Source organism: Phoxinus phoxinus (assembly GCF_949152265.1).
Source record: "Phoxinus phoxinus genome assembly, chromosome: 18".
NCBI classification, from domain to species: Eukaryota; Metazoa; Chordata; class Actinopteri; order Cypriniformes; family Leuciscidae; genus Phoxinus; species Phoxinus phoxinus.
The window spans coordinates 6616519-6632936 of NC_136893.1; the positions used below are offsets into that span (position 1 = coordinate 6616519).

General features: G+C 37.1%; 1 protein-coding gene across 2 annotated transcripts in view; it reads right to left on the minus strand.

Moving 5' to 3' along the window:
- vwa5b1 (von Willebrand factor A domain containing 5B1) overlaps nt 1-16406 on the minus strand; it is a 52369-nt gene extending 35963 nt beyond the window's left edge. The window contains exons 1-8 of one of the 2 annotated variants that reach the window (XM_079588060.1): nt 16297-16406; nt 14206-15029; nt 10183-10379; nt 8520-8678; nt 8116-8335; nt 6809-6957; nt 4863-4994; nt 2998-3122 (exon numbers count right to left, since the gene is read on the minus strand). In XM_079588060.1, the coding sequence (XP_079444186.1) occupies nt 2998-3122; nt 4863-4994; nt 6809-6957; nt 8116-8335; nt 8520-8678; nt 10183-10321 (924 nt within the window). In that variant the 5' untranslated portion in view covers nt 10322-10379; nt 14206-15029; nt 16297-16406. Of the gene's footprint in view, nt 1-2997; nt 3123-4862; nt 4995-6808; nt 6958-8115; nt 8336-8519; nt 8679-10182; nt 10465-14205; nt 15030-16296 lie in introns of those variants that run through there. The other variant, XM_079588059.1, reaches the window with a different exon arrangement.
- Between the last annotated feature and the right edge of the window lie 12 nt (nt 16407-16418).

The following is a 16418-nucleotide window of genomic DNA, read 5'->3' on the forward strand; positions in this document are numbered from 1 at the left end:
GGCCTGTTCAAATGCCCATTAACGCAAATACTGTATCTAATCAGCCTGTATACTGTAAATACTGTAATACTGTAAATACTGTATCTAACACAGCACCAACTCAATGCTTTTATGTGATAGACACTGTGTCCGAAATTGAATACTTCCCTAAAACACAGTATGCAAAAAACAGTACACCAAAAGAGTAGTATGTCTGAATACATAATATTCTAAAAGTAGTCAAAAAATAAGGCATACAAATGACCTACTACTTCCGGCGAGATTCTGAAGTGTGCATTCGATGGACACTTTACTATCATGAGGCCACAGGAGGGGATTTGTGAATGGAAGTGAAGCGACACAACTGACCCTGGTAGGTCACATGACAGAGACAACATGGCGGATGTCACGAATTTCATAAAAACTACCCATATTCATACTTATTTTAATGGTTGCAAAGTAAATTCAAGTTCAAACTGAACATCAGAATGGGCAAAAAAACAATAGTCTTTAGAATAGTACAATATTCTGATGCAACATTGAGATGGTATGGTCAGAATTTAGTATAAACAACATGAAACCATCCTGCCTTGTATCAAAGGTTCAGGCTGCTGGTGGTGTAATGATGGTGAGTGGGATATTTTCTTGGCACAGTTTGGGACCCTTGGTACCAATTGACAATCGCTTCAACACCACAGCCCCGAGTATTGTTGCTGATCATGTCCATCCCTTTATGACCACAATGTATCATCTTCTGATGGCTATTTCCAGAAGGACAACGCACCATGTCACAAAGCTCAAATCATCTCAAACTGGTTTCTTGAACATGACAATGAGGTCAGTAAACTCAAACGGCCTCCACAGTCCCAGATCTCAATCCAGTAGAGCAGATTTGGGATGTGCTGGAATGGGAGATTCGCATCATGGATGTGCAGCCGACAAATCTGCAGCAATTACGTGATGCTATCAGGCCAATATGGACCAAAATCTCAGAGAAATGTTTCTAGCACCTTGTTGAATCTTTGCAAAGAAAAATGAAGGCAGTTCTGAAGGCAAAACCGGGTCCAAGCAAGATGGTACTTGCAAGATGTACTTAATAAAGTGGCGGGAGAGTGTGTATATATTGTCCCTTTATCAGTGCCGTCGCAGGTGGGGTGCGAGGCCCTGTGCGAACTTGAAATGTGAGGCCCTGCTCTTTGACGTGGATGCTCAATTGCGCATGAATAACAGTCACGCATAGCTGTTCTAGTTCTATTGCACGAATAATCTCGCTGCAATACGTTTTTATCAAGTAGAATAATACAGCATAATCATAGTCTGAGGCGCCACAATAGGGCAGGCAAGCCAGGCAATTCCCTGGGGCCCCGCATTTTAAGGCCCCCAAGGGCTGATCATTTAAACAATCAGAAATGGTAATATAAAGACGCAGCAACATCTCTGCATCCCCCTCAGTGGGGCCGCTCTCTCGTTACGCTCGTTATGCGTTTACCTTTTTCAAGCTGGTGCAGCGCTGACTCGCTGTAGGTAGTAAATGCATGATTTGATTTGTTAAACATGAAAAGGACTTATCCGTCTGGCATGGCAGCTCGCTCTAACTTTAACCAAGATAAATGTTCGCTATTAGTGCATATCCAAGTTGTGCGGAGTGTGGAGCGCGCACTGACAGGCGTCGGCGCGAACACTTTAATTTTCCTATCAACAGTGGAAACAACTTTAAATACTCAATCTTTTCTGGTCATACAGAAAAGAATAATGCATCAGTCGCAAACTCACAATAACAAGAAAACGTTGTGCTTTAGTAAAATAAAATAAAACAAGGCGCGTTTTCATGGTCTCCGTGGCGTGAACTGGAGCGCGTCTCAAAAATGAACTGAAATACAGTGTAGCCTCAACAACATGATGAATATTTCTATATAAATCTCAAAATGTCCACTTTTACACGAAAAAAATTTAATAGAAAGCAAATAGGCTACCGGCTGATTAGGCTGTAGCCTAATCCTGAAAGGTTCATTTCTCTCTAAAGACGCATCCACTTTGAAGTGGAGATGTATATAGATATGTTTGCAGCCGACACTGATTTATAAAAATCTATTTTTTTTATTAATAAACAATAAAAATGCCTCGTTATTTTTTCATACATATTATAATTAGCCTACTTTTGCCGGTGCTTTGTGGCAAGATTTATGCATGCGCTTGAGCGCGGAATAGGCTATATTCCTCCATGCACCCAGTATTTAAGCAGAAATTAATATAAATTTGAGATTAGTCAACTAATTGCTTAAATGAATGACTACGACTAGAAAAATATTTAGTCTATGGCAATTCTAATCAATGCATTTAGGCTAGTTGACATTTATTTAATTAGTAATTCTATTATCCAGTTCTTTATGTTATTGCTCACGTTATGCACAGATACAGATACAATACTGATATATATATATATATATATATATATATATATATATATATATATATTAATTTTTACATTTATCAATATTAGCATTTAAGAAATGTTACAATTTTCTGAATTCGAATGGTTGGAAATTATTAAATAAAATACAATTCTTTTATTCTATTAACAGTTTTTATGCTTCTCTTCAGGCTTCACATCTATCAGTAATCTATGGTAATTGTGGGAAATTTTAAAGCTGTGGTTTCCATGTCAAAAAAACTACCATGATACTATTAGGTACTTCTTTTCAGTCACCAAAATTTGTATTTTGTGTATTTTAATCTGTTATATTACATGCTAATTTGCCAATGGACCTCTCTGCCCCAAAACACGAGCATTATTTCAAATAAGTACCACTTCCAATGTAGTTTATGATCCTGGCTTTTCTAGATTTCTTTACCAATTATATGTAATTCACGGTGTTGTACAACTTCAGAGCATCTTCAGAGTCTCAAGCATGTTTTGCTACTTTCCGTCCTTGTAAAACACTCAAACTGTTTTCTACATCCTTCATTCTCACATATTCATTCGCTCTCTTCTCCCCCCCGTCTCAGTTTTTCACTCACTGTCTTTTCATTACTGCAGTCCTTCTTTGTGGCCTTTATGTAGTCGCTCCGTCCTTTCAGATGCTCGTCGTATTCCTCCGGCGTCATGTCTCCGTCCTCGATGAGAACGTGTGGCAGATGGGGCTCTACGCAAAGAAAGGAAGAATTTACTCCCTTTGTACGGCATAAAAACCTCTCAGTGTGGAGGCACAACAGTAAATTATGACAGCAGACGATGAGTTACATTACTACCAGACATGAAGGACTCCCATGGTGGCAGTATTTCTTAAAAACAGCAGCTGTATTGGGAACAGAGTGTGTTGGCTCCTAGTGGGCCATCAATACAGCTGAACGTTTGCCCCCTTGACTCGGCTTTCTAATGAATTCAATTGCACAATACTGGCCTCGGGTCACCTGCGGAGTGAGGCAATCTTATGAGGCATCGTGAGACACATTTATGCCTCCCAGACACCGATGGAGGTTGAGATGCATGATGGGATGGCTGAAGAAATATAGAGCTCAACTAAACAGTGCTTATAGAGCAAGAAATTATGTTATATGGTTGTGGGCCTGGGAATGATGCTTCAATAACCTCTGATTTAATAAACAGCGTCTCGTTTAGACAAGCTTTCAGGCGCATGGAGAGATTAGCACTGGCTTGATCTCAAAAGGCAGACTCTATTGTCCAGTTAACACAGGTCAGATTGACTGTGATCTTGTTTGTCTGTCCATGGGGACCAAATGCCCTGACGGAAAATGACATTGCTGGGAAGGTCTAGAAAGAAAACGGCTTCATAAAGGGACTACAAATGAGCGTGGTGTTTGTCGCCACTATAGGTGTTTGCAAGGGAGATATGGTTACATATGTGTTCTCTGAGTGGCTTTTACTGTTGTTTAAGAATTTAAAGTCATAAAAAATTGAATTCGGATTCCTTTGAACAATTCTGATTTCTTAATGATTCCTGTCGGACTTAAACTGGAAATAAGAAATGCAATTGCGTTGCAAAATGATGAGTTAATTTCAGTAATAATAAATACATTTAAAACAATTCTTGCAAAATGTGTTACACAAATATTTGAATGAGTACCGGTACTTTTTATGTGGCATAAATGCAATCCAAAAACTGGTGTTCACTATATAATAAACAATAATCAACTAAACAAATTAAACATACAATTTATTTCAATTATTTATTTATTTTTATAAAATATTTCTGACAAAACTCTCGAAATGACAGATCAATTTATTGTGTAACTAACTGAAAATATGCTCAACAAGAAATCCACCCTGATCTCATGAAAGTGCATCTCTATAGCACGCATTGTGTTTATCGTGCAATTTATACGCGAAAATGAGTTTTTACGTGCATATGATACGCAGTTTTTGTGTGCATTTCATACACACTTCATTGCGTGTAATACACACGCACCCCACACCACTGATCCTAACCAAACGTATAATACACACGCACCCCACACCACTACTAAACCTACCCTAACCAACCCATGCGTATCCTATGCACGTAAAAACTCATTTCCGCGTATAAATTGCACGATAAACACACTGCGTGCTATAGAGACGCATTTATTGTGACCGGGTTGAGAACTCAGTAGTTGCCTTGACAAATGTATTGGCTGAACAAGGCATTTTGAATTTTGTGAATGATCAAATTCAAATGGACAAAACAAACTAGTGTTACTTAGGACAATTACTAGAGAATAGTTGGGAGAACCTACAAATCTGAATGTATTAGTTTGCCTGAACAATTTATTTAGTTGTGCTGTATACGTTTGATTCACTTAAAATAACTAGTTCAGCATTGTCTGTTACGTACTATAAATTGAGATCATGATATACAATTATTGTATTGATCCGTGTAACACACCACTGGGGTAGATCAGTATCTCCACAGGGCAGTCGTAGGTGTACTTGTCTGCCAGTGTGACCACAATACTGGTGGCAGAGCGAGCAGAAGGGTCCGCGTCCGCACGGATGGCATGCGAGGGGCTTTCCACACCTGCACAGAGAAACTTCTAAAGCATCTAAAATAAGCAGGAGCAACAGATGTTAGACCACATGCGAGGACTAAACCGTTGCGCAACTCCAGCAGGAAGATGCATACTACTGTATGTATTACAGCTTAGACAATCAACACATTAAACATCATTTGGGCTTGAGTCCCAGCTGAAATGACAAGCATATGCTGCACATTACATTTATTGAATTTGGCAGGAGCTTTTATCCAACGCAACTGGATGTGTATTCAAGATATACATGTTATCAGTGTGAAAAGTCAACTCATCAAACGATCCACACATCAAACATCATTTGGGCTAGAAAACTGGCAGCATATGTTTTATAATGCATTGATATGGAAGCTTATTTCCACCACAGAATAAAAATAATAATAAAAATGGTGACTTCATTTCACAATTCTCCCTTTTTTTCTTGCAATTCTGAGTTTACATCTCACAATTCGGTTTTATTTTTTGTTTCCTCTACAGAATAAAAAAAATAAAAAAAGATAATTGCAACATTTAATCTCACAATTCTTACTTTTTTTTACTCACCATTGCGATTTCAAATCTCACAATTCTGACTTTTCTTTTTAAGAATCGCGAGAAAAAGACTATCTAAATGGGTAGATATAAAAAAAAATTGAATTGTGAAATTATAGTCGCATTTTTTTATTCCGTGGCAGAAATAAGCTTACACATAAATACATATAAGTGTGTAATATACAGTGCTATGCATAAGTTTAGGCACCCATGCTAAAGTTGACTAAAAAGAGGAATAAAAAATCATCTTTTGGAAATTGAACTTAATGCCTAAATTTAAAAAAATAGGAAAAATCCAACCTTTAAGGACACCAATTTTCTTTGTGAATGAATAATGTATCGTAAATAAATAAATGTTCTTCCTTAAAATACAGGGTGCATAAGTTTGGACACCCCTATGTTAAATTCCCATAGAGGCAGGCAGATTTTTATTTTTAAAGGCCAGTTACTTCATGGATCCAGGATACTCTGCATCCTGATAAAGTTCCCCTGGCCTTTGGAATTAAAATATCCCCACATCATCACACACCCTTCACCATACCTGGAGATTGGCATGGAGTACTTTCCATAAGATCATCTCTCAATGCAAATCAAACCAGCTGTTAGGCTAACTGAAATAAAACCATGGCAATCTCTAGGTATGGTGAAGGGTGTGTGATGATGTGGGGATATTTTAATCCCAAAGGCCAAGGGAACTTTATCAGGATGCAGAGTATCCTGGATCCATGAAGTAACTGGCCTTTAAAAATAAAAATCTGCCTGCCTCTATGGGAATTTAACATAGGGGTGTCCAAACTTATGCACCCTGTATTTTAAGGAAGAACATTTATTTATTTACGATACATTATTCATTCACAAAGAAAATTGGTGTCCTTAAAGGTTGGATTTTTCCTATTTTTTTAAATTAAGGCATTAAGTTCAATTTCCAAAAGATGATTTTTTATTCCTCTTTTTAGTCAACTTTAGCATGGGTGCCTAAACTTATGCATAGCACTGTATGCTGCCAATTTTGCGCACTGTGAGAAAAAAGTCAGAATTATAAGAAATTCGCAATTACCTATTATTTACTCCTATTTATTCCATGGTGGAACTAAGCTTTCATGCATTTGCCAGGCAATTTAATCCAAATAAAATTGCAGTGCATTCATGATTTTTTACAATTCACATGTATTTTTGTTACATATTTATTTGTGTTCTCTGGAAATCAAGCCCATGATCATGGGTATCGGTGTTGTTTAACTCAAGACTCATGCTTGAGGACGGAGGAACTGACCTGCGAGTAAATACGGTCCTCTGATCTCAAGATGGAAGTTGAACTCATAGTCAATGGAGTTGATGGTCTCTTCCTCCATCAGAGCCGCCAAACACACACCTGAGGCCGTCTGCTCGTGTGTTCCCTGTGCACAATGATGCTGATCCCTCCTGAGACAAAACAGCAGATACACACTCAAGCTTCATTTTCAGTTCTGTTTCATTAAGTCCTGAGGTAATAATATGACTCTGTAAAATATGAGCACAATGTTTTTTTTTTGAAGGAAGGAAGGAAGGAAGGAAGGAAGGAAGGAAGGAAGGAAGGAAGGAAGGAAGGAAGGAAGGAAGGAAGGAAGGAAGGAAGGAAGGAAGGAAGGAAGGAAGGAAGGAAGGAAGGAAGGAAGGAAGGAAGGAAGGAAGGAAGGAAGGAAAAATCAGTGCTTACCAGGCAGTAAAAAAACAGTAGCAATTATTTAAAGGAATAGTTGATTCAGAACTGAAAAGTCTTTCATCATTTACTCATGCCGCTCCAAAAGTGTACAAAACTTTCTTTCTTCTGTTCTGTATAAAAAAATTTTTTTTTTTTTTTTTTGCTCTGTTGAGCATCAGACATTTCAACTAGATTTATCATTCTTGAAGGAAAATGTATACAAAATGCGTAAAAAATATTTTCAATTGCTTTTTTTCATTCAATGGAAGTCAATGGGGTCCAAAATGGTTTGGTTCCCAATGTTCTTCGAAATATTTTATTTTGTGTTCCAATGAAACAATGAAAATTCTGTCATTTACTCACCCACATGTTGTTCCTAATCTGTATGAATGACTAGGAACAACATGTGGGTGAGTAAATGACAGAATTTTCATTTGAGGTAATTTTAGGATTGGTGATGTAATTCTGCATAAATTAAATGCAACTACTTAGAGATTAAATATAGATGCAAGGAAAAAAATCAGTATGCAAATAAATGAAAGAAACACCAAATCACAATTCAGTATGCAGATATTACACTGATATTACATATTTTTATTGTTAAAAATGTCAATGCAAGTCAATGGTAGATTTTTTAAACTTTAATCTTAAATTTCGTAAAAACTTGAACCTTTAGATAAGCATAGATAAAGCTGAAATTATCTACCAGACACAATTTGATTTGAGACTTTAAATTGGAGTCTGTATGTGAAGCAGTTCAAGCTGAATGTATTGCAAAGTTAAATACTTCTACTAGTGTTTGGAGTTTAGAACAGAAGCCAGAATGTTTGGATTATAAATACAGGATTTGCCATTCAAATACTAATAATTATCAAAAAATGAAACTAATGAATCTGAACCTCCGAGCAGTGCTGGGCGAAAAGGCCTGCTCCTCTTTGACAGAGCGTTGGACTCTTGGAGAGCAGACGGGCGGTGAGGTTACCCGGATTCCACCGTTAGTGAGTGTGCTGAGCTCCGAGGACGTGCTGACCAGTATATTAATGGTCTCCAGAGGGGGAATGACCCCCAGACTGACCACCAGCACTGTCCTCTCCTGATCCTCGTCCAAAACGATATGTCCTGCAGCGAGATGATTCATCAGTTAATCCTCTGAAATGTACAGTCAACGTCAGTGAAAGAGCTTAATAGGATTTTGCGTGTTAACTGGATTCAACAGACAGTGTGACAGGCCTTCCGTTTAAGCTTTGAATTGGGGATTACCTAAGATATTTGATGAGCGTTATAAATGAGCATGCAATCTTACCACCTCCGCTTTGCGGGGTTCCATTGGCATTGCAGCAATCAAAGTAACAGTCATCGATTTTCGCTTTGTCTTTGACCTGCACGGTTATTATCTGGCTGCCAATCATCGCTTCGAACCCGACCACCACGCTGCAGTCATCCAGAGGATATATAAAGATTCCTGTTTGAATCACAGGAAGAGGATTAGAAAAAAGTGATTCAGGAGAATGCATTGTTTATCACACAGTAGCAAAAGGCCATCTTTCCGCAAAGCTAATTTTGCACTTGACAGAAATGAAATCCTTTGTTTTAGTGTTCAGCATTGACCAATGCAAAATCCAATCTGTCGGAGTCAATACGACACTGGAGACCGCAGAGCAGCAATGTGCCAGTGACATTTCTAGACTTCACACAAATAGCGGATGAGGTTGGGAGGGAAAGGCAAGCGTTTCTCTTCCCTTTGGGGAATTTTGAGAAAGTATTACTGTGTTTATAAAGAGTTTGATGCATTTCATCCCAAATTGCTTTTGAGAAATGACAAATTAATTCTTGATTCTTATCATTGATCAAATGGATAAAGTGAAGTGCTGTATTTTTTTAATAGATTTGTCATAAAAATATTCTCTAAAAAGTCATTCAGGGGATCTGCTACCATAACTTAAAGGGATAGTTTGCACAAATATTGAACAAAATACTATGGAAGTCGATGGTGTCCCATCAACTGTTACAAACATTCTTCAAAATATCTTCCTTCATGTTTCATGCAGAACAAGAAATGTATACAGGTTTGGAACAACTTGAGGGCGAGTAAATGATGACAACAAGTTTCATTTTTGGGTGACCTATATCGTATAGCCTACCTTTAAATAAATGCATTTATTTATAAATGAATTCAAATGTATTGTTTTAATTAAATATTTTAAGTTGCAAACATTATTCACTCAAGGCTTCTATTGACACAATGATTTTGATCTAATTTAATCAAATCAAATTTAAAACTAAAAAATAGGTTCAAATCCCTTAAGTATGAGCAACATACACTCAAAAAATAGTTAGGCCTAAATTTAAGATGTAATTGAACTGAAAATAAAATTTCCATCCATTTGGATTACACAGTTTTAACATTCTGTGTAAACTTCAGTCATAAACTTAACATGATGTTGTCAGAAACATGTTTCAATCTGCACTCAAAAAAATCATGGCTATTAACTATTTGCATATATTTGATTTTCTAAATATTTTATAAATGCATTTATTCAAATCAGCATAAATCTGTTAATCGTGAAAACATTACATTTATTCAGTAAAAAGTACAAACATGGATCAAATATGGCTAGATGTGGACCAAGCAATATTCAATTCGATCAAAATTTATGAGATAGAAACAAATTGGATTTATTGATGATAAATATATAAACCTGGTTATTGTGCATTTAAAACACATTCAGTTTATTAGTACTATAGAGAAATTGTACCCGTTTCATTTATTTATGTCTGAAAAACATGCATCAAATTGCGCATGTTAAAACAGTGTCATCCAAATTTTATATGCAATACATAAATCTTAAATTTAGGCCTAATTAATTTTTTGAGTGTAATACTAATGCCTTAGAAAGAGCCACTAATGTTGGATATCATTTCAGAAAAACATAAGAAGTAATGCATCCATTAGACAGCACACTCACCCTCGACAGGGTGGTCTTCAATGTTTTCATAGGTCAAGGAGGCCGTCATTGCCAGGGTGTAACCCCTGACGCAGGAAGTGATGTCAGAGACGCTGAGAGGCAGAGCGCTCCGTTTGCTCTTGTTGATCAGGCCTGGCATGATGGCGGTTCTGTCCAGTACAGAGGAGGAGGCGATAGGTGATGTTTCCCTAAAAAGGCTAGATAAGATTGAAACCATATTTTAAAATATGTCTTGCAGAATGAATGAATAAATGAACACCGATCCCTCCCTCCCTCATTGGGGCCTATGTACATTTATTTATGCTTTTGGACATTTGTATGAACGTCCAGATAAAATATCTTGTTTTAATCCTTAAAACAAGTTCAATTTACTTGAAGTACCAGAATAATATTTTTTTTGTTTTAAGCATGAATCTGATACAGTTTTGTGAGGTTTAAATTAAATGAAAATATGAATAATAAACTTCATTCAAAATATATTGCTACAGAACATGTTTGAACATGCTAACATTTGATCACCAGAAAATGACTAAAAATATTTTTTTTAACGGAACATCTACTGTTTTATCATACATACAAACACAAAAAAGTGTGTTTGTGCAAATCTGCCCCTTCTAATAAATCGACATGAGAGATAAAAATCCAGATGGCTTGATATTTCGTATCTAACACAGTGACATTTATACAATTTATGTGTGGCTTTAGTGTCCAGTATTTCTGTGGCCATTGTAAAAAAAACAAGTCATTCATATTCAGACGTCACACATCATAACTCATCATTGTCCTACAGCACTGATGAAGATGAGAGGACAATATCATTATCCGCATCGCTCTGGATGCCTCTCTGGTGTCTAAATGAAGTCCTCTGACAGGTCCCCGTCCCACACAAAGCTCAGGTTCTGGTTCAGCAGCATCAAAGGGAACAGAAGCCTCTGGCACATCAAAAAGCCACTGGCACTGTTACAGATGCAGTGCTGATGTCATGACTCGTCAGTTTTTACCTGAGGTCAGCGCAGAGAACTTCAGACTATGGGAATACAAAAGCAGAAGAGTTATGCGATACAGATCAGCGTCTGTGTCTCGGTTCTCTTAATGATTGTTCTAGAAAAAAGCGATTAACATGATGTAAAACTCTTTAATGATCTCTTTAACTTTTTTAATTGATTCCTCTAGACAGTAATGGAACTGAAATTGAAAGCAAATGCGTCACAGATTTTTTTTCTTGGAAAAGGACATCAATATTCTCAGAACAAATCTCTCTGAATAATGTCTCAAACTGCGATCAAATATGAACTCAAACCCTCTTCCAAGACCAAATGATCTGAGCTGTTATCCGCATTCATTTGATATCTCTATACTCAGGTCAACAATTGTCTTATTTGTGTCTGTGTTTTTCTTTCTCCTAGACATATCTGAGATGTTGACTAAAACTGAAATCTCCAAGCAATAACAATTTCACAAATGAGATCTCTTATATTATATACAGACAGTACATAACTCAATTATTTCTTCTACACAGCAATGAGAATATAAGACTTTTGTTGAACATGCTTCTCAGATCAGAAATTACTTCAAAAATGCCTCACATTGTGCTCAGGTTTACAAAGATCAGAGATTCAATATGACCTCAAACATTTTCTTAAGTCTTTCCACAACCGAGTTATACTGTCGAGTAATAGACATTATTTGGCCATTTTAAGATTATGATATTATACTATAACGTAAAAATGTTTGGGGTCAGTAAGATTTTTTATTTATTTTTTAAACAAGTCTCTTATGCTCACCAAGGCTGCATTTATTTGATGAAAAATACAGTAAAAAGAGTTACAACTTTTCATAATCAGAAAATGCATGTGTCTACATTACAATTTAGAGTGACTGTGCAAGTAATGTATTTCAGAAATGTAAATACATACAGTTATCTAACAATGTATGAATTTAATAAGGTAGAAACAATGAGCTCATTGAAGTAATTATTACAAGTTGTGAACATATTATGATTACAATATTTAGAAGATTTAGCATTGATGCATGTCGATTCAGAGTTAATAAAAGTATTCATTTCTTTCTTTCAAAAATAATTCTACCTGACCCCAAAATTTTGAACGGTAGAGTATATTGTATAAATTGTCTTTATATCAGTATTTTAAATCTATGCATCGTTAATATTAATTCAGTATAATATATAAACATTATATTATTTTGTCAGACACATTGCAATTGTCATGGCAGATCATGTTTGTTGTGTTTGAGATGGACTTTGAGTTGGTTTTTCATTGTTTCCATGTTCGGTTTCCTTTGTTTGCATTTGTTGCTATGGTTACTCATTGTTTGATTAAGTTGCCACACCTGTTTCTTGTTTCCTCCCTTTGATTATCCCTTGTATATATTTTTATATAGTTTGAAGTGTCCTTAATCCATATTTCGTAGGTATATAGTAGTTGTTCTGTTTGCTTTTTTTCAAGAGTTCTGAGTGTTATTTCGATTTTATGTTAATTAAAATCAACTGTTGCAATTTGGTCCAGCAATTTGTGACAGCAATTGCATCAGGCATTAAAAAGCCAATATCGACTACTGCTAAGACAACTATTAATGCTATAATGCTATAGTCCTTCCAAATATCAACATTTGTGTCTCTGTTTATTTGAAACCATCATTATTTCCTTATAATGCTGTTTGATGACTTATGCTTTGAATATAAGCTTTATCACAGATGTTTCTCCTGTAATTTATTTCAGGAGAAACATCTGTGATAAAGCTTATGTTCAAAGCACAAGTCATAATTATAAGAAAATGATGATGGTTTCCAAACAGGTTTCCCAAACTCTCAACTTCGTTAAGTCTCCTGAGGTCTGAGCAAACAACAATACCCCACAGTATTTTAAAAGCAAACTGCAGTATGATTTAACTTTATATCAATCCTCTAATTTCCATCTAACTTCCACAGAGGGTCAGTGTTTTGTAAATTTGACTTGTTTTTCGACCAGTTTCCAGATTTATGAGCAATTATTCTCAGAGGACATAAATGTCTGAGATTAAACAGCTTCCCGATATTACAGAAAAGAAACAGACGCATTCATCGAGGTGTCCACATGGCCATAACTCAGAGACAGAGGAACGCCACCCCCCTCTCTAATGGATTAGGTTTTGGCACAGTGCCTCGTGACAAGATGAGAGCGGACGGACGGGTAACAATAGATTTCCCCCTCGCCCCTGACTGCCATCACACACAGCAAACCGGTCAAACACTGCCATCATGTGTCCTGAGAGAAGCGGGCATTTCTGCACAAAGCAAAGGTGTCAATATCATCTTAAAACATGATATAAATCATGCATTTAAAATAAAGGTTCCTCTATGGTTCCATGGATAATCTTTGGAAACTTTCCACTTGCACAAGGTTCCTTATCGTTGAAAACAAATATTAGATTATTAAAATGTTCTTCACACTAAGAAAACAAATGGTTCTTTTAAGCAAACTGATCTCTGGGGGGAAAAAATCCTTCATTTTTAAGAGTGAAACGTTGATATTAAAACCACAAAATAATAATTTAAGCTTTTTTAATAACCCTAGCAGACCGAAAAGACCAGGTAAAGGTCAAAATCAATTTCATCCTCAATGACGAGATTGATTTTGTTTGAAAAAATATTTCTTTCTGGTCTTCTTCCATATTGTATTCAAGGGCACCCAAATGAGGAGAACCCAAAGTGACAGACAATGATCAACCCCCACCTCCCATCCATCCTCGATGGAGTGTGAATCACTCCCGACGAAAAAGAGCCAAATCCCCCACTCCACGCACTCCACGGCTGCCACCACACACACACACCGCGGGAGACGCGGCACAGAAACAACCACCTGTTGATCCTGCATCTCCATCAGCAGACACTTTGCAGGGTCGTGAAATCTCTTTCCAAACACTTCCCAAATTCACCTTAAACCTAAAACAAAATGCCTCCTACTTCACCATCAGATTTCAGAGTTCAGTTCCTCGTGCACTTTTTGCAAAAGCAAGGACTCTTACCTCACATCTGCAGCGGTCACAGGTCTCTCTCGATGCCTGCATTGGTGATGTCCAAAATAATCGTCTGCAACTCCGGAAAGCTCTCTGCCCTCTTGGAGATGAACACAACAACTGAGCAGAGCGAAGATGGGAGGGAGGTAGAGAGACCGACAGATATAGAAGCAGCTGGAGGAACGTTAACGCAGTCAGTCAGCACAGCAACATGTGGTTATGAAGCTCAGAGGAGCTGTGGCAGAAACACAGGCGCTGGAAGCTGTCCTGTGCAACAGATTAACAGGAACCCCAGCACACCCCCCCCGCCAACGCTCAATTCTCCCCTCAGCATCTGTACCACCCACTCCTCCACCTCTCTGTCTCTCCGTAATCAGTGACGAGAGCCCATTCATGATTCCCATTTGATGGCCGGGGTACCACAGGCTGAAATGAACACCATGCATGGGGGAAACGAGAGATCACGCATATTTCCCTCTCTGTCTTTGTCTGTCCTTCCATCATTCATGTTTTCCCTCCAGTGACTACTAAGCTCACTATCTTGATTTCAATATGACCGTGGCGTGTGCGATTAATCTGCTTTTGCAGAGGATGTAACCATGACAATCAATATGGAGCCTCCAGGGCTTCTTAAAAGACAACAGGTTGTTTGGAGAAAGTGTGTGTGTTTAGCGATGTGTGCTGCCTTGGCTTAAATCTCAGCTTCTGTTTCTCAATTCAATTAACATGTGCTATTTACTGTCTCTCTTTCTCGCCCTCGCTCACTCTCTGAATGTCTCTTATCTCATCGGCTGGGACGGACTGAGGGCTGCAGCGGTTGTTGATCATTTCATCTGCAATAAAGAAGAAAATATGTCAAACAACGGCTATAAATACAGTGGCGTGTTACACGTCTGAATGCTATAGATATAAGTCATAAACATCAGCTACATGATGATCTTTTTAAATACTAAATATTCTTTGAAGGCACGCATGCGATTCTCAATTATGATGAATTTCCTCATGAATAGCCTAAGCAAGCACAAATAAAATAAATCAACTGCTGTGATGCAAAAAAATGTATTTGAGACAAAGCACCTTAGTTAATTAATAAATCATTTCTAAAACTGAGGTATCGGGTTGAAGCTTCATGACTTTTCTTAGGTTTGTGAGATCTGACAATATACAAGATTTCTGATAACATTTCTTTGGGGAAAAAAGCAACTGCTAAATTAAAAAATGTGAAGTACATGTCTCCTAAGTACAAAATATGGGAATTTTGATAGATTTTACAATATCTGTATACTGGGTTTTAATAGGTCAGAAGAAGATTTTTAATATTTTAATGGAAATCACTTCCACAATAGCCATAATTTAACTGTGGAATTTCTCATAAGACCATAGTAACCACTGACATAAACCTGCATTGCTCCTTATTACCATGGTTACATCAACTATGGCTTCCTATATGATGGTAGCAAAGGTATTAGTCAAGAAATGTGTAGCCAAAAACACAGAGTATGTACTCTATCTCTCTATCCCAGCTGCCACCGGCGCTTCTCACTCGACCTGTCACCACGAAAATTAAAAAATTGTGTATTTTAAAGTAAAAAAGTGATTATTCAGGGGAGATTTGGCAAGTTTTAATGCTTTTTTAGGAAAATCAATTTCCATAATAATTTCCATATGAATATATTGAAATTGTAATTTGGTAGACAGAATTCACACAAACACACACACAGACACACAGAGAGAGAGAGAGAGAGAGAGAGAGAGAGAGAGAGAGAGAGAGAGAGAGAGAGATATCACAATTTAATGTTTTTTTTTAACTAGATGTTGAAATAACATAAATAGTGGAGATATATGTGTGTGTGTTTCAATGTTTAATATTGATTTATTTATTGTGTGCACACTTTGGATGACCAAACCTATGCATAAAAAATACCTAATTTAAAAAAAAGAAAGGAAATGTGGTTGGTCTACCATAGGCCTAGACGCCAAACAGACAGTGAAGTCAGTGGAAAATGTCGTGATAATTGTCTGCACAAATTGCTTTTTAGAAAAATAGACTAACCTAGTTTAATATTTAAGACTGGTTTAGACTACGACACAGATACTTACACATTAAATTGTTTGCAGTGAATAGTAAACTGGAACTGGGTACCATGTGCTGACTTCCGGCCGGACAGCGTTCAGTGCGCGCGCCGACTGTCAGTTTGGTTTGCGCGTTCTCGTGAAGCTGA